The sequence below is a fragment of the Plecotus auritus genome, assembly GCF_963455305.1.
Source record: "Plecotus auritus genome assembly, chromosome: 2".
In the NCBI taxonomy this organism is placed as follows: domain Eukaryota; kingdom Metazoa; phylum Chordata; class Mammalia; order Chiroptera; family Vespertilionidae; genus Plecotus; species Plecotus auritus.
In genome coordinates this window covers 221,971,968-221,990,888 of record NC_137771.1, presented here as the reverse complement: position 1 = coordinate 221,990,888, position 18,921 = coordinate 221,971,968, and the positions used below count along the sequence as shown (strand labels likewise).

The window sequence follows — 18,921 nt, the reverse complement described above, 5'->3', positions numbered from 1 at the left end:
TACGTCCAAGACCGTGTGAGGTGGGCGCTGGTAGCATGAGAGCCCATGTTGCCGAGATTTTTCTCGACGGGCTCTTCTGGGACTCGGAGTTCAGGCTACAAGCACTGGGACCATTTTAAAATGGGCTTTCTGCCCTGGCTGGTTTGCCCAGTGGGTAGAGCAGGGATCCTCAAACTTTTTAAACAGGGGGCCAGTTCCCTGTCCCTCAGACCGTTGGAGGGCCGGACTATAGTTAAAAAAAAATAAACTATGAACAAATTCCTATGCGCACTGCGGGCCCGGGACGAGTCGGCTGCTAAGCAGGACAGGCAGCGGCACCCAGCGGACCGGATAAATGTCCTTGGTGGGCCGCATGTGGCCCGCGGGCCGTAGTTTGAGGATGCCTGGGATAGAGCATCAACCTGTGGACTGAAGGGTCCCAGGTTGGATTCTGGTCAAGGGCACATGCCCAGGTTGTGGGTTCAATCCCCAGTAGGGGGCGTGCAGGAGGCAGCCAATCAATGATTCTGTCATCACTGATGTTTCTCTCTCTCCCTCTCCCTTCCTCTCTGAAATCAGTAATAAAAATATTACTGACCTTTCCATTCTGGGCTGTCCTCCAGTTCTGGTCACTGTGGTATCTCACCGCCCAGGGGAATTTAAATGGGGAGAGGGCATATGGGTGGTGCTTTTTTTTTTTAATATATTTTTATTGATTTCAGAGAGGGAGAAAGAGAGAGAAACATCCATGATGAGAGAGAATCATCGATCGGCTGCCTCCTGCACGCCCCCTACTGGGGATCGAGCCCAAAACCCAGGCATGTGCCCCAACCAGACCAGGAATCGAACCCGTGACCTCCTGGTTCATAGATCGACGCTCAACCACTAAGCCGCTCTGTCTGGGCTGGGTGGTACTTTCTTGAAGCCCAAGAATTGTTTGACTGACTGGGTTGTAGCCTGGAGAGGGTACCCAGGTGCCCTGAGGTGGTGTGTGCCCAGGGGGAGGGGTGGGCAGAGCACCCCTCGGAGCACGGGCTCACTCCCAGCTATGGAAGGAAACATCCCCCCTGGCATGGAGCTGCTGTGGGTCCCACTCGGCAAAGACACCTCAGATATCTGAGAGTGTCTCTCTTTCCTCCCCTGAACCCCCAGACAGTGCTAGTTCCTTAAAAGCAACTCCTGGCATCTTTGTCCCCCGCCCCCCTCACCTGCCCACTTGCACACCTCCCCCGGCCTGTGATGCAACAGCTGTTTGCTGAGCCCATTTTAACGTTGAGAATCGTACGGCTTATGGCTTTTTTTTTTTTTTTTTTTTTTTTTTTTTTTCATTCCTAGAGCATTTAAAATCAACGAACTCAAAGCTGAAGTCGCAAATCACTTGGCGGTGCTAGAGAAACGCGTGGAATGTGAGTGCAGCTTCGGTTTTCCTGTCGCTATGTGTCCTTTGACCTCTGTTTAACTTAACCTCGTAAACCAGGGGGGAGAGGTGAAGGGACGCGTGAGGTCTTTTCTCTGTGAGATGCCTAAATGTTAATGTTAGCAAAGGCTAGAGCAGTGACTAACCCGAGCGTTTTAAAAGTAACAAGGACACGGTCGCATGTTGCCGTGGCAGCGAGTAAGGAAAGCTCCGCTGCCCGTGGAGCACAGGGTGAGAGCGGGGAGCCTCCGCACTCCTCTCTGGACAGGAGCTTCTGCTGGATACCTTGTGGGTCTCCTTTGAGTGAGTGCGGACACGCGGACCCACACCCCGTGGTCTCACAGTTTGGGGGGAATGTGTGCACTGTCGTTACGTCTCGGTTCCCTGGCACCGCAAGGAAAGCAGGAACCTGCTGGGAAGCAAGGAGGGTCGGTTGCAGTCCTGAGTCGGGGGCCGCGCGGCTGGGATTCTGGAGGAACGCAGCTTCAAGTCGAGCGGCCTGTGCGTCCTCATCCTTAGTAAGCGAGGAGCTGCACTGGAACCCCACGCGCCTCGTCCAACGCCCGGCGCTCCCGGGAGGAAGGCTCTTCGTCAGTGTCAAGGCAAAGGGCAGCGGGTCAAGGCACCTTATCTATTAGCTTCGAGGGTGACTAAACAAGCCCAGACCTGAGGCCAGCGGGGTTGCGGCGTCCCCGGACACCGCCCGGCTGATTCATATTGGCAGGCCTCGGCTGGGTGGCACCTTTCATTACCTTGCGTGAATTGGTTGGGTGTTTTTGAGAAAGGAAATTCGGGAGCATGTAAAAGCCAATTCACCTAAGTAACGGGAAACATGATTCACAGTCATACTTCTCAAAGGGCGATGACATTTCTGAAATCCTTTTCACGATTGGAGCTTCAGAACCGTTTTTTTTTTTTTTCCCCATTGAAAAGCCACAAAGAGATAAGTGATTTGCTCAAATGCAGTCAGCAAATTAGAAAAGTAAACAAGCCTGGGCTCCTGGCAGGGCTGCTCTCGCTGCCTGCTGCCTGCCCTTCTGTGACATGTCACCTTCCTCCACTCCTGGCTGGGGCACCCTCAGGGGGCCTGAGAATGTAGGTTAGGAAGCAGGCTGCCGGCAGCTGTGGCTACAGACACCAGTTGTGGCTGCATTGAACAGAAAAGGGGTTCTTTCTTTCTTTCTTTCTTTCTTTCTTTCTTTCGAATTCTCCTATGAAGATATTTTTAGAGAAAGTGGAAGGGAGGGAGGGGGGCAGAGAGAGAAAAACATTGATGTGTGATCGATTGGTTGCCTCCTGCATGCACGGTGCCCTGACTGGGCCGGGGATTGAACCTGCAATCCAGCTGCATGCCCTGGACCAAGGATCAAACCCGAGATCCTGCAGTCTTTGGCCCAACACTGTAACCACTGAGCAACACCAGCCAGGGTGAAAAGGGGCTTTTTCTAAAGGATCAAAGGATTTTGGGGAGCTCCCATGGTCACCAGGAGGGCCCAGGAATAATAGGGCTGGGCTGTGCAGCAAGACGGGTACCTGGAATCCCAGCATAGCTGACTCCGCGAGGATGCTGAGCTGCGTGTCAGAACCGCCTAAGTATGGTACCGGCCCCATGGCCACTGCTGCAGACATCAAGCTGCTTCTCCATGGACCGGCTACCGGTTCAAATTCTGGACGGAGGGGGGCCATGAGCCCACACCCTTGCTGCAAGAGGGGCCAGACATCGTGCATTAGTCTCCTGTGGCTGCCGTGACAAAGTACCACAAGCTGGGAAGCTTACACCACAAAAAAAGAATCCTCCCACGGTTCTGGAGGCCAGAGTCCAAAATCAAGGAGTCTTCGGGGTCGGTTCCTTCTAGAGCAGTGGTTCTCAACCTTCCTAACGCCGCGACCCTTTAATACAGTTCCTTATGTTGTGGTGACCCCCAACCATAAAATTATTTTCGTTGCTACTTCATAACTGTAATTTTGCTACTGTTAATGAATCGTAATGTAAATATCTGTGTTTTCCGATGGTCTTAGGCTCTACAGCAGGTTGAGAACCACTAGCAGGGTCTCCTAAGACCATCGGAAAACACAGATATTTACATTACGAATCATTAACAGTAGCAAAATTACAGTTATGAAGTAGCATCGAAAATAATTTTATGGTTGGGGGTCACCACAACATGAGGAACTGTATTAAAGGGTCGTGGCATTAGGAAGGTTGAGAACCACTGCTCTAGAGGCTGAGGGAGAATCTGTTCCAGGCCTCTTCTGGCTTCCGGTGGCTGCCAGCCAGCCTTGGCTTGTGGCCACATCACTCCGAACTATCTTCACAGGGCCTCTCTCCCCTGTGTCTCTGTGGCTCGCGTCCCCTCTGCCTGTCTCTTATACAGACACCTGTCTTTGGATTTAGGACCCACCCTACTCCAAGATGACCTCACCTGGAGGAATCTGCCAAGAACCTTTTTCTAAATAAGGTCCCATTCACATGTCCCAGGATTTAGGGTGTGAGCACATGTTTGGGATGTGAGCCTCTGCAGTGAGCGGTTGGCGTTTCCGTCTTCTGCGAAGGGAGGCAAGCTCAGCTTCCTGCCCAGCCCCGAAGAGGACGGAGCTCCGCAAACACGGGGAGGGTTCAGCCAAAGAACAGAAAACGAGTGTTTGCTGCTGCGTCCCCGTCTACATTGACGGAGGGGAAAGCGGTCACCACCGGGCGTGCCAATGTCCAGGGCAGCGGTGCCTCCTGCTCTGCCTCCTGCCCTCCAGCTCCGCCCACTTCCTCCTGCCCTGGCGCATCTCCCCCTCCCCACACGGAAGCCAGCTCCAGCGCCCACCACCCACCGTTACTTGCAAACAGGCAAGTTGAAGAGGCCATGAAGGAATTTTGAAAACGCCTACAAAGATCTACGTTGACCTCAACTTGGGTGGCTTTCGGCGTCTGGCCGTTGAGACAACGATCAGGCCAAGAAGCGTTTTTATTTTGCCTTCAAGTGCCATGTGAATGAAGGACCATAAAGGATGCAGCCCATAGGACCTTCTTCCCTGGCCTGTCTGAGGCCCAGAATTCTCCAGAACCGGCTTGCTCGTTGGCAGGAAGGCATCTCCCTGCAGAGCCCTTGGGTAAACCACAGAAATCCTGCAGATTCACATGATGACCTGAAGGAGGCATCATGCCTTCGCCCTCCAAGCTCAGGCTTGCTGCATCGGTCAAAATTCCTGGTGTTTGTACTGGCTGCGCTAATTTCCAGCACCAAGACCCAGGATGCAGGAGTGGGATGGAGGAAGCAGCCCCCTCTCAGGAGTAGGGAGGGAGATGGGAAACGGTCTAAGAATTGTGGGTTTGGCAGTGGGTCCCCACAGCCACCTCTGCTCCCACCAGCCCCCGCTTCCCCATCTCCTGGCTGCCCGCCTCCCATCAGGAACGTGGCCTGGAGGCTCACACCCCAGGAGGTGGCCACAACTCAAAAGGGCTCTCGACCTCCTTGAACGTCACCTGGCTTTGGGCTGGCCCTCTCCTGGTGCTTCTGGCCGCCACCTTCCCAGCCCCCAGCAGCCTCTGCACCAGCACAGAGTGGCAGGGATGTCATGCCTGCGCTAATCCCCAGGGGGTAGGCGTTCCACAGAGCCTCCCGGGGACAGCAGTGCCTCACCCCAAGGACGTGGCAGGTACCCTGGAAAGGGAAAGGGGAGGCCTTTGAGGAGAGGGGTCCTGCAGCTGGACCTCTCGTGCAGATCACTTGGGGAAAAGGTCATCCCGGCTACTCAAAAGGGCAGTCCTGACCCAGCCATCCAGCTGGCCTGGGCCGCTGGACTGGGAAGGCTGCCAGGATCATGACTGCCACCTCTCCCCTGGGCCCAGGCCAGGTATAGACAGACACACACACACACACACACACACACACACACACACACACACACATACCCACATGCATTCACATGCATTCACATGCATAAACCCCCCCTATGCACATACATGTAAACACACAGACATGTATAAACATGCACAGACACACACCCATCCATGCACTGTGGTCACGTGCACACACACTTTCTCTGGTCATTGTGAGGTGTTATCTGCTTCTGGAGCTCGAGCAGGCAGCCAGCCAGCACTGGCCATCTGTAGGCAACATTACATTGTTTGACTTGTTTTCAATGGAATTTCCTGATTTTTTTCACCTTCCAAACATATCATTCTTCTGAATCACATGTAAATTTCTCCATTTCCTTAATTCACTTTAAGAGCTTTTCTTCCTTTTCATGTAAAATGTTTGCCTTCCTCAAGGAGTCTGGGGTCCCTCTCAACTTAGAGATTGTTTTGTAAACAAAGGACACGCAGGTCCTCGCTCACTTCCTGGTCAGCGATGAAGCATTGCAAGGGTTTCACTTCCTTCCTTGTTTACGGGCCACTGTACGGGGGACGGGGCGCGGGGCGGGTGGGGGTGGGTCCCTGCACCAGGGTCCCTGCGGATGGGCACAGGGCAGCCTGTGCCCAGGGCCTGGACCAAAACCTAACCACAGGGACAGCTGGCCCCGTGGGTCATGCAAACAATCCAGGAGACTCGAAGCTGAAACCAAACCTTGCTTTTCTCCTTGTCGGTCGGGAAATGTGCTTTATGTGAATTCTTTACCGAAGTCCTTGGAGGAAGTGTTGAAACGGCTCACATGGCTTTAAACAGCTTTAACCAGCTCTGCAGCTGAAGGGGGACACACACACACACACACACACACACACACACACACACACACACACACGCTTCTTCCACAAGCCTTGGGAGGGGGCCAGCCTGGAGCAGAGCTGCCGCCGGGGCCGTTCTGCTGCTCCTGCCGGCTGAGTCCCCAAAGCTAGTGTCCCTCTTAGAAAATCATCCTTAAAGGTTCTCTCTCACAGTGGCCTGTGACCTCCCCAACGGAGCACGTCTAAAGTCCGCATGAGGACAGCCAGGTGTCCAGGGGTCCTAGGAGTCCGCCTGCCCGGCCGGGCCCGGTGAGGGAGAATAAGCCGAGTGCTGGGGGTCTGGGCACCTCTGCTTTAGTCTGAGTTTCTGGTCTGTGCCCACCTGTGTTTAAAGTTCGAGATGGAGGAGTGGGGCCGCGTGTATGAAACTGACGTCCAATCTCAACTGGAGTCTCCCCCGAGTCTGTGTAGGACTCTTCACGGGGGAGGCCCCAGCTCCTCAAGGGGTCTTCTCCCTCCTCAGGCAGGGGCAGGCAGGGCTGGGATGGGTCCAGGAGGTGGGCTGTGCAATCTTCCAAAAACAGCCTGGTACCTGGGAAAGAACTGGGAGTCAGGCCCCCGGTCTGCTGGTGCCTGGCCTGCCTCACGCTCTGTCACCATCTCAGCCACGTTCGGCTCTTTAATCCGAACACGGGGCGGGTGGGCTGAGATGGCGTTATTCTCTTCTACTGATTAATGCACGACTTTTGCCATCTTGTGACTCACTATCAATTTCCGTGGCAACCAGGCTTTCTTCGTAAAGGTAATTGCCATGACTCGGTGGGATTCAAAGTAGTGATATTATACTGTGTGGCCCAAAAGGCTTAATTTTAACATCACCCCCAATACATGGCCAGGCTTTCTAAAGTGATCTGTGCCGCTCCCATATGGATGCAAACATTACGTACCCACCAAACTCCATGAGCTGGGAGGCGGCTGCTACTGATGATGGGAGGAAAGCAAGTGAGAAAACAGAACAAAAAGCATGATCCCAAGTTTGTCTTTTTAAAATTAAGAGTAGCTAGGGCTGGCGGGGAGGGGGAGAAATGCATGGGAGGATACACGCCAATCTGTATAATATGAAATGGGTTGTTTTTTGCCCCAGTAAGATCATAGATAAATTTTTAAATGTTTTTTGAGATGCTCCGTATTTCCTGGTTTCTACAATGATCACCTGTTATTTTGTATAAAACGATGTTTGAAGCATCATGAATGTAACCATGGTCCTTGGCTGGCCGGGCACAGCTCCCCCGCGGGCTCTGCATGCAGACTCAGCGCCCTACAGCGCCCCCGTCCAAATGCAAACCATGAAGGGGGTGTGCCGACGTGCCTTTTCTTGGAAGAGGTCCCGTGGCTTTCACGGACTTCCTAACCAGCTCTGCGATGCCAGGAAGAGCTGAGAACACCCCACGCCACGAGGAAGGGTGTGTGCGCTTAGTGAGTGAGCAGAAACACACCAACGCCAGGTTCCTACTTTCCCCACGGCAGCGCCTCTGGCCTCGGCCGGCCACCTCGCTGGTTCCAACCACTGCATTTAGGGCCCCCGACTTTGGTCCCATGTCCTGGTTGAGGTGGGAGAGAGTCCCAGGAACTGGCAGCCAGAAGCAAGGCACCAGGACCAGATTTGAGTATCAGACCCTCCAGATTCTGGTCACGTTGGGCAGAAGGAAGCAGTGTTTTCACACAGCCTGGCCCCCATTTGGCCCCTGACCCTGGGAATGTTTAGAAAGCCCGCCCAGGGCGGTGATGGTTCCAGCCCCGCTGCCCTGGCGCTGCCCGCGGAGAGTTCCCCCCACGCGTGCTCTAGAGCCCTGCACTTCCTCGGGTGGGAGGAACTGCGAGGGCAGAGTGCCTTTGTTTTCCTCAGAAATCACAGCATTTGACTTCTAGCCATGTTCAGAGCCCCTCTTGATGAAAAGGGGAATAGAGTGTCTGTGGCCACGTCGTTTTGCATAAAAATGGAGGCGTGATTACAAAGCCTTTTCATTTCTTGTACACCGACTCTAATCTAAAAGCCTCTTCAAAGCCGCCTGCCTCCAGCAGCAGTTCTGGGCTCGCTGCGTGCCCACCAGAGTGAGTGCCCGCCAGAGTGAACGGCTGGATGTTGAACACGGGCTTGGAGGCCTAAGCCCCAGCTCACTTTTTTATTTCAGAGACAAAGCGAGAGCGAGAGCTAGAAACATCAATGATGGGAGAGAATCATTGATCGGCTGCCTCCTGCACGCCCCCCACCAGGGATCGAGCCCGCAACCCGCGCATGTGCCTTGACCTCCTGGTTCATAGGTCAATACTCAATCACTGAGCCACACCGGCTGGGCTGCCCCAGCTCATTCTTTGATGAAAACTGCATCCTGGCTTTTCAGGCTCACCTCTGCCATGGGACTCCAGGAATGCCGTCCAGCCCAGGGCCTGCCCATCCTTAACGCTGCCTGTTAATTTCTCCCTAATGAAATGTGAACCCTTGCTGGGAAGGCTGTGGTCATGCCCATTGAGCCCCATTGCATTTTAATGCCCTGGGACCATATCTACCCCCCCCCCGCCCCCTTTCTTTTCTTTTGGATAAGAAACTTCTTTGTCCTATGTCCTCAACTCATGCATAGGGGCCTGGAGAGAGAAACTAGAAGTGGGTGCAAGAAAAGTCAAGATTCAGGGAGCAGGGAGAGGGACTTCATCCTATAGAAACCCACAGAGGAAGGGGACAGCCCACGGGATAGGCCTGCAATCTTAGAGTCAGTGGTGGCTGAGCCGAGTGTAGGCGGAGGGACCGACCTGAACATCAGCAGCCTGAGCAGGAGTAGGAACCACTGCGCTGAGTCAGGCGGCGGCCCCCCGGAGCGGCCTCGCGAGCCTCTCTGTGTATCCATGGTAACCCCCTTGTTTCTCTTTGTCACCAGTGGAAGGACTGAAAGTGGTGGAGATTGAGAAATGCAAGAGTGACATTAAAAAGATGAGGGAGGAACTGGCAGCCAGAAGCAACAGGTAAGGTCTGCGCTGGGTGCTGGGTGAGCAGCAGGTGTAGTGCTCTGAATGGGCGGAGGCGGGGAGCCTCTGGTCTTCTCTTTCCCAAAAGCACAGCTGGGGCGCCGGATCCAGCGCTGGCTGTTGGAGGCAGCGCTTTCTTCTCAAAAAGAGCGCTCATGGCGTGGAGGCTGGAGGCTGAATGCGCATCCAGGGGCTTCAGCCGCCAGATCAGTGTGAGGATTAACTCACCCAGGTTGAAAGACGTTAACACCCATTTTTGAAGACCAGGAACAAATATAAAGAAAAGGCTCTTGGCTTACAGGGGACACACGTCCTGGTGCCCCAGACGTCCCACTCCCGGGCGGACGTCCCATAGTGCAGAGCGATGGGTCAGGGAGAAAGGCCCCCAGCTGTCCTGGACTCAGAGTCCCGTGTCCTGCCGAACAAGGGGTCCATCCCCACGTGGCCCTGTGGAGCCGAAATTTGTGAAGAAAGACCCAGTCTTCGTTACGCCCCCTCGAAAGTGGGTTTTTCCTATAGTAGGACCCTCTCCCAGAACCGTAGTCACAGCAGATGCTCATGTTTAGGGCAGAGATGCTCGCGCATTGAGCGCTCACTGGGTGGGCTGTCGAGGGCTCTGCTCCCAGGGACCGGCCTGCTCTGCTGGAGTCTCTTCCCACCCCGAGTTCCCACCCTGGAGACCACGTGATGATATCAGGGCGCGCACCCCCAGCCACCACACCGCTAAGTGCTGCTGAGGTTACAGGAGGGCCTGGCGGGATTTCATGGGGACTATTGCACCCAAGGGCAGCCCTGCCCACGCACCAGCTCCTTACAGAGAGTCACCTGACAGTTGGGAGGTCTCCCCGTTTTAAAACGCTGAGTGCAGCCTGCTAGGGAGAGGGGAGGGGGCTGTGTTAAAGGGTCGTCCAGGGGCAGGCGGTGAAGGGATCCCGGATCGACGCGCTCAGTCCCATCAGAGTTCGGCGGGGCTGGCTGGCCTCGGGTGGGCTTGGGAGTAGCCTGCCAGCTCAGAGCCCTGTTGGCATGTGTCCTACAGGGACCAGGTCACCTGTATGTCCTGCTGACTTGCAGCTCATTTGGATTTCAGGGTGTGTCATCCCATTTGATTTGGGGAAGTCGGGGCAGAGGAGTGTGTGACCACAGAAAACTGTGAGAAGAATTCATCCTCGCCACCCCGTAGCGGGAAGCTCCTTAGGGGACAGGAGACGTCCTCCGTGTGACCCGTAAAGGTCCTGGAGTTGCTCAGGGCTGGGCCCCCGGGGCTGGGACCTGGTGTGGCAGCTGCAGGACACTCAGACCTGACCTGACCCTGTCACCGTGTCAGCCTGGCTCAGGATTTCCATGGCTCAGCCTAGCCCTCCGGCTGTCGGTGTGCCCCAGCCGCCACATGCCAGACCTCCATCCCGTGGCCAGTCCTACCGCCCGATTACCCAGGCCCTGTTGATTGTGCTGAGCCCCATCCCCTCTCGGACGGGCCTCAGACTGGCTGCCACAGCCAAGCGTCACGGCCATTGTGGCAAGAGGGGGATAGCCCAGTGCGGTGCCACCTGGCACAGCTGTCCTCTGCCCAGGGCCAGGTGGAGCAGGTCACCTTGGAAGGGGATGTGGGTCCAGCACAGGTGGCTTTTCCAGTCACCCAGCAGCATCGCAGGGAAGAGGGCTAAGCTCGAATTCTGGTCTTTGGCTCTGCTTCTGCCCCTGGTCAGTACGGTGGGCAGAAGAAGCCCCTGTCCAGAGGGCGTGTCTCTTGAGCTGGAATGGGGCCCCTTGGGTTCCTTCGCACCTCTGTGGGCATCACCTCACCCACAAACAGCTTTGTCCCCGGAGCCCACAGAGCACTAGACGTCTGCAGCCTCTCGTCCCTTCTCCCATGACCTAATGCCACCTGCTCAAAGCGGCCAGGGCAGATCCTGAGCCCAGCCTCACTGGTCTCGCCCCTGCCACGTCCCAGGCACCCTCGTTCCTCCACCTCCCGCCCCTTCGGTAGAAGCAAGGCGGGGCAGGAAGGGTGTGCCGCTCCCAGTGGGCTTTCTGGCGTGCACGGTCCTGCGGGTCAGGTTGCAAGAGAAAGAACAAGATGTGGTCCAAGTTGTATGAGTTTCCTGTGGCTGCTATAACAAAATACCACAAACTGGAGGGCTTCAAACAATAGGAATGTATCCTGTCGTAGTTCTAGAGGCCAGAGGTCTGAAATCAAGGTGTCAATACGGCCACGCTCCCCTGAAGGCTGTGTCCCAGGCCTCTTCCGGCCCTGGCGGTGCCCACAATCCTTGGGGTTCCCTGGACTGTAGTGATATTACTCCTGTCTCGGTCTTCACATGGCAGCCTCCCCTGTGTGTATATCTGTGTCCAAATGTTCCCTTTTTAAAAGGACACCAGTCCTATTGAATTAGAGCCCACCCTGCTCCAGTTGGCCGTGTTAACTAAGCACATCGGTAACGACCCTGTTTCCAAATGAAGGCACACACAGGTCCCGAGGCTGGGACTTTAACATGTGACCTTTGGGGGATATAACTCAACCCACAACACTCCACGGGGGCGGGGGGCGGGGGAAGGAATACACCTGATTTCAGAGCCCGTGAGAGGAAGCCGGCTGGGCCCAGAGAAAAGATGACATCTGCAGGCCCCGCCCTGGGGCAGGGTGGGCTGAGCTAGGTGTGGCGGGCGCTGGGGCTCACCCCAGTAATGCACTGCCCCCCAAAGAAGCACATTCTAGAACTCACAGCTCCATAATCCAAAGAGAAGACTTGCAGTGTCCTAGGCTCCAAAGGCGATCTTCTCAGCAGCCAGTTTTCTTTTTTTTCTTTTTTCTTTTTTTTTAATATACTTTATTGATTTTTTACTGAGAGGAAGGGAGAGGGAGAGGGATAGAGAGCTAGAAACATCGATGAGAGAGAAACATCGATCAGCTGCCTCCTGTACACCCCCTACTGGGGATGTGCCCGCAACCAAGGTACATGCCCTTGACTGGAATCGAACCCGGGACCCTTCAGTCCGCAGGCCGACGCTCTATCCACTGAGCCAAACCGGTTAGGGCTCAGCAGCCAGTTTTCACAGCAGCCCACAAAGGCAAGAGACGAGAGAGGGGTAAAAGTGGCTCTTCTGTCAAAAACAGAGTGGGGGCAGGGGGTGGATCTCAAATGTCACCAACACACTCAGAACAAAGAGTCCAGTGTCCTGGGCTCAGGTCGAGTCCACCAGCATCACCCCCCAGCCCCCACCTCCCCAGGCTGGGCCCAGGAGCTCACAGCCCCTTCTGTGCCAGAGAGAACAGCCCTTCCCTTTTCTTTCTGGGGAGACAGACGGAGAAGTGGGACAGGCCGTGGTTTGCGCTCTCTCCTGTCTCTGGGTTCCATTTTTATCATGCTGGGGTGTCATTTCAGCGTCCCTGGGACCCGGCTTGTTATGTGGGTCTCCCCTGCGGGGCTGGGGGAGAAACTGCACCTCTGAGTAGCTCTTCTCATGATGTCAACCCAGCCCTGCCTCTCTGCGAGGGCGGAGAGGACAAAGGCACCTGCCGGGTGAGCCCCACTCTGTCCCCATGAACCAAAGGCTAATGAGCCTAAAGTGCTGACCCAGGTCCACGCACACAGCACCCCTAACAGGGCCTCGGGGCCAGGTCTGCATGCACCAGACCTCCTTTTCCTCTCAGGGAGCAGCAGATAGCAGCCAGGTAGCAGGCGGGCTCACAGACACCCCCAGAATAGGCCGCCCTCCCCAGAGACACACACCTTGGGGTTTCTCTTTTTTTCCCTCACAAGGAAAGAGGTCCAGTTGCCTGCTGGAATTTAGGCCACTGTGTGGAGCATGCTGGTTGACTCGGGGCGGGGGGAGGGCTGCAGGAACATGAGTGGCATCTGAGGGCTCTGGGGTCTGTAATCTCAACTTCATCTCCAACAAATGGCCTTGACCAATGGTCTGAGCCCCAGGGGAGTGGAGGCTGAGAGCCCAGGAAATGAAAGGAAAAACACGCTCCAAATAGAATGAAAAGAAAAGGCACCAGGCCAGCTGCTCTATCAGCTGGAGGATGCTGGTTCCCATGGCAACCGGGTGCAGAGGGAGCAGGCAGGGCCGCCTGGCGAGGTGGAGAGGCCCTGGCACAAGTTGCCAGGCACCCAGCAGACACTCCCAATGCTGGGATTTTCGAGGAAGCAGCTGGATTCCAGCAGTCCAGCTCTCTTGCCACAGCCCTCCTGGCAAATGCACACGACTCCCCTACACGGCACGTGCGTGGGTATTTATACAAAAGGGGGGGAAAGCAGAAAGGAGATCAGGGTGATGTTACCTGTTTTCTTTTTTTAATATATTTTATTGATTTTTTACAGAGAGAAAGGGAGAGGGATAGAGAGCTAGAAACATCGATGAGAGAAACATTGATGAGCTGCCTCCTGCACACCCCCTACTGGGGATGTGCCCGCAACCAAGGTACATGCCCCTGACCAGAATCGAACCCGGGACCCTTGAGTCTGCAGGCTGACGCTCTATCCACTGAGCCAAACCGGTTAGGGCTGTTATCTGTTTTCTTAAGGGCACAGGCCAAGCAGCTCTGCTCAGAAAGTGCAAATGGCTTGTCTCCTTCGCAGGTGACAGTGGAAAGCATGTGGCTGGCACCTTTCGTTGGCTCACTTTGTTACTCTTTGTTACGCCCCCTTCACGCAGGAAGCTGTCACCGCGACTCTGACTGCTTCTGTAAGCGTAGAGTTGAGGGGAGGAGTAGCAGCACGCCAAGAAAATAATACCGCAGGCTCCTCTTCCAAAAAGAAAACAGATTGGTTACCCCGAGTTTGCAAGCAGCACAGCCTCCTTGTAAAGCCATCAGGCTATCCTGATGTGGGGGGGAGCCACCAAAATGACAGCAGCCACAAGGCCCCCAATTCAAATGCGGACACTGATTTCCCGGAAGATTTTTTGTTTTTGGGTTTTTTTTTTTTTTTTGCATATAAACATCTAGTTTTGAAAAACAACTAAGAAATACTATGCTTAATTTTTTTTTCACATACGGCATTGTGAGAGAAATAGGTCAGATTTAACCCCCATCTGGCTCATCCCTTCTTCCAGAGGGCCCAGTGCCGGCTCACCGTCCACCCACTGTGAGCGTGTTTCCTCACGCCTGGGAGAATATTTCCACACTCCCACTCAGTGCATGCTGTAGGCGACGTTTCTCTTTTCCTTTTCACCCAAACTTTCCTCACCTCACATCGTTTTCTCAATTATCTTAAAGATCGTACCAAAATCGCTTCAATTAGTTCCCATTTGGGGCCATTTAGGTCACTTCTCCTTCGGTTAGGTGTTTTTACAACAACAGATAATGCGACGATGAATATTTGTGTACGGAGCTGTTTGCTTGTGTCTAATTCCTCTCTTACGGTAAATCCCCCAGAGGAGACACTTGAGCTGAAAGGGTGTGAATTTGTTCAGGGCTCTTACTATACGGCAGTAAATGGCTCTCTCAGAAGGTGGAACTTTATTTACAAACTGCTGCTGTGGCACGTTGATATGCTGGCTCCTGCCCACCAGCCTGAGCATCTCAAACAGAGGGGTGCAGACACCCCCACCCCCTTGTGCTCCCCATCAGCGGGAGGATGGAGAGCATGTTCATGTACAAAAAAGTTAAGGTCCCCAGGTGGGGAGGGGGCCCCGGAGCAGCCAGATCTCCTGGGGTGGCCCTCCACGTCCGGCCCCCAGGTACGACCCCACGCGCCAGCACACTCTCCCCAATATCGGAGGTTGGCTTTCTATCCAGAACACACCTGGCTCCTTTCCTTCTGTTCTTATGTGGGCTACCTTGACATTGAGTAATGACGAAGACAGAGCCAGGTAGCAGATTCATCTGTCAGCACCTATGTGATGGGAAAATTGGGGGCCTCCTGAAGTCCGTCTTGGGGGCTGGATTGATAGCGTGCAGTGCGGCCACACCCCCGGGCACCGGAGACGGGCTTGCTTTTAACAAGGCTGAGCTCTGTGAAGCAGCACCAGCAGGTTTGTGGTGCGTTAAGTGAAAACAGCTAGCGGCCGAGGAGTAAGTTTGTACAATCCCACCTTTGTCTGAAAGCACGGGGCTGTCCATGTGTGTCCTGGCCTAGGATGTTCTGGAAGAATACCCCACACAGCAGGAGGGATTCCCAGGGTGTTCGATTTAAGAGGACAGGCGGGGGTGAAGTAGGAACTTTGATTTTTTTTTTTATTTTACTTTACTTCTGTGTTGGTTGAATTTTTTGGAAGGAACGTGCTTTGCTTTCATCATTTAAAAAAGTTTTTAGGGGTGTATCTGTAATGAAGGCCCATGTTTCCAGGAGCCCACTGTCACCTGGGGGGTCCAGCAGGGGCCCTGGGGGTTAGTAATGGGACGGCTCTGGCTTTATGACTTCTTCTCCCACAACAGATACGACCAAAGGGGTCTGTAGGGTTTGCTTTGGGCTTGGCATGGGGTTTGGAGTTTGTTTTGCTCTGAGGAGGTCTCCATAGTCCCCTACTCACGTGAACACCCAGACTGCAGCAACGATACCAGAACTAACCTTTGCTTCCCCCTTAGGACCAGCTGTCCTTGTAAGTACAGTTTTTTGGATAACAACAAGAAGTTGACACCTCAACGCGATGTCCCCACTTATCCCAAGGTAAGATGAAATTCCGCCTTTGAAGAAACAGCATCTGTGTCCACAGACCCGGGGCACAGGCCCCCGCCCTCGGCCACCCTGGCCTCCTGGCCGCCCAATGTCTGCACATTTGCAGAAACAGCTCCTGCCGTGGCCCTGGGCTGCGGGGTGCGCCTGTTATTCTTTTTTTTTTTTTTTTTTTTTTAAATATATATTTTATTGATTTTTTACAGAGAGGAAGGGAGAGGGATAGAGAGTTAGAAACATCGATGAGAGAGAAACATCGATCAGCTGCCTCCTGCACACTCCCCACTGGGTATGTGCCCGCAACCAAGGTATATGCCCTTGACCGGAATCGAACCTGGGACCCTTGAGTCCGCAGGCCGACGCTCTATGCACTGAGCCAAACTGGTCAGGGCACGCCTGTTATTCCTAAACAGAATAGTTTTCTCTTTGATATTTGTTTAGCAAAAGTGGTCCCAGACCATAGCTTACTGTGGCAGGAGGTAAGGGCTAAATTTTTAAGTAAATTTTTAAAAATCTGCTTTCTTGGATCTTCTGTCCCTGAACAATACGTTGTTATTATGAGAAGTTTTGCTTTTCGGTCACAAAAGATTTCTCAATTACAAGAGACCCCGGGCCCTTGTGAAAGCAGCAGGGCCCTGGGAATTGGGGAGGGGGGTCTCAGGATGGTGGTCACCCACCTCAGCAGAGCCCTCAGCTGATGAGTGAATGAACCCCCAGCCCAACTGACCTTCAGCACCCTCTTGAGCTGATGTTCAGGCTCCCGCTTGCTCACAGGGGCCGGGGGCCTGCAGGTCATCCGTGGTTTGTTTGTTTTTGTTTTTTAATATGTTTTGATTGATTTCAGAGAGAGGAAGGGAGAGGGAGAGAGAGATAGAAACACCAATGATGAGAATCATTCATTGGCTGCCTCCTGCACGCCCCCTACTGGTGGTGGAGCCCAGAACCCAGGCATGTGCCCTGACCGGGAATCAAACCATGACCTCCTGGTTCTTGGGTCAATGCTCACCCACCAAGCCACACCAACCAGGCTTGTCCAGGGTTTCCAGATGGACACTGGTATCTCTTCTGTAGGAAAATGTGACCCAGATCTCTCACGTTCCAGCCCCAAGGAGTCACGAGGCCCAGCCTAGGTCCAAAGTAAAGGGTCTCAGTGCTCCACTGTGGTTCCTTAAAAAAAAATAAACCGAAACCCCGTGACCCTTGGTGAACATGATATCTAATCCCCAAACACCATGACTGGCTTAGGTCTGAAATCGCAGCTTCTGTGACGGTTTAACTCTCACTGGTGTCCTGTAGGCCCTCAGCCCACAGCTAAACCCGATGGGCTCCCGCAAAAAGGAAACGCAAACCAGCTTCTTCGCCAGTTTTTGGACTTACGCCAAGCAATTTTCCCCTCGACTTCACTTTACTTTTTCAAGTTGATTGAGATATTACTTAGGTGCAGCGAGTCATCCTCCGTGGGTGCATTGTATGGTGAATTTTGACAAACTCGTCGTAGTCACGGAACACCCACCACAGTCAAGGGATGGGGCGTCTCTGTCACCCCAGAATGGTCCCTCGTGCCCACGTGGTCCTGCCCGGCGCTCTGGCCCTGCCTCGGGATGGGATTCCTGTCCCTAGAGCAGGGGTCCTCAAACTTTTTAAACAGGGGGCCAGTTCACTGTCCCTCAGACCGTTGGAGGGCCGGACTATAGTTTTAAAAAAAAAACTATGAACAAATTCCTATGCGCACTGCGGGCCCGGGACGCGTCGGCTGCTAAGCAGGACAGGCAGCGGCACCTGGCGGGCCGGATAAATGTCCTCGGCGGGCCGCATGTGGCCCGCGGGCCATAGTTTGAGGACGCCTGCCCTAGAGTTTGCCCACTTCCAGAATTCTGGCAGAATGTAGCCGTCAAGCCTGTACACGGGTGTCCTTGAGGGGACAGAGGAAACACCCCCGTCCCCTGGGGGTGACGGCCTTGGCTCAGCACAGAGGCTAACGCCCTCCTGTCCTTTCCAGTACCTGCTCTCCCCGGAGACCATAGAGGGCCTGCGCAAGCCGACCTTCGACGTCTGGCTCTGGGAGCCCAACGAGGTGAGTGAGGGAGCCTCCGGGACCAGCGTCTCAGGGACGTGACGGAAGCATCCCCATGCCTCTCCCCCTTGCCTTTCTCCTCTCTCTTCTTCATGTTGCTTTTTTCACTTGCTTTTCCACATTTTAGTTAAACTGACTCTTGGTTTGCTCAGGGGGGTCCTGGAGACAGAACTCAGGAAGGGGGTGTCAGACAGAGGAGCAGGAGGTCAAGTGCAGGGGCTCGAACCCTGGGGTGCTGACTGCAGGTACTAACCCCCAGGGACCATCATCATCGTCGAGAGTCCCCAGGGGCCCTCTGCTGACCCCACAAATACCCTCTCAGCTGGCCGGCTGCTGCCCACAGACCCCCCAGGCTGTGGACACACACACACACACACACACACACACCGCCAGGAGCAGCTCCTGTGGGGAAAGGCGCAGCAGTGGCCGCGGACGGGCACACGGACAGGATCTGGGAGGCGAGGCACTTAGCAAGATTTTTTTTTTTTACTTTCCCTCTTGCTGAGAAAACACAAAAAAGGAGGTTTTCTTTGTTTGGTCTAGTTACATAATCATATCAGTCATACCCCTCTCTTTCTGAACCTCAAGAACACAAAAAGTCCCTCATCACAGACATCAGGCCCCCCAAATCTACGGACTCTTTCCAGCTTTGCAGGAGCAGAGCCGCAGAAAGGCTGTCCCCAGCAAGCTGCCCGCCTGGCCGAGAGCGGCAGCGGCGACATCCCTGCTATGGCAGGAAGGGAGGTTCACCCGAGTGAACCCTGCTTGTGCTTTCATTCCTGCTCCCCCAGCCGAGGGGAAGCCGCAGCAGCACTGACCAGAAACCCGAGATGCCACCTCCTCCCGCCGCAGCCATCCTGGGGGAGCCCGCCTGTGTGCAAGGGACGGCCCCATAGCAAACACTGGACCAGATGACGTGTGTGCGCCACAAGGTCCAGGCCGCGTGCAGGACGGGAGCGTGGATATGAAGGAGCAGGAGGCATTTTAAGGGAGCGGCCATCACCTGCCAGATCGATGCACCATGAGCAATGGACCGGGTGTGGGAGGCCCCGTGGCCTGGAGAAACGAGAGGTGTGACCTCTGGTCTCAATGGCTCCCCACGCGTTCAGATGGCCCAGGACGTGCAGGTCCCTGCTTCTAGCAGGTGGAC

General features: G+C 54.6%; 1 protein-coding gene across 2 annotated transcripts in view; it reads left to right on the top strand.

Annotated features, from left to right (window-relative positions):
• The window catches only part of PDE9A (phosphodiesterase 9A), a 94,557-nt gene that overhangs the window by 56,751 nt on the left and 18,885 nt on the right, over positions 1 to 18,921 (top strand). For both annotated transcript variants that reach the window (XM_080655411.1, XM_080655412.1), the window contains exons 6-9: positions 1,315 to 1,385; positions 8,987 to 9,071; positions 15,610 to 15,691; positions 17,697 to 17,771. In XM_080655411.1, coding sequence (XP_080511537.1) covers positions 1,315 to 1,385; positions 8,987 to 9,071; positions 15,610 to 15,691; positions 17,697 to 17,771 — 313 coding nt within the window. The remainder of the gene's footprint in view (positions 1 to 1,314; positions 1,386 to 8,986; positions 9,072 to 15,609; positions 15,692 to 17,696; positions 17,772 to 18,921) is intronic.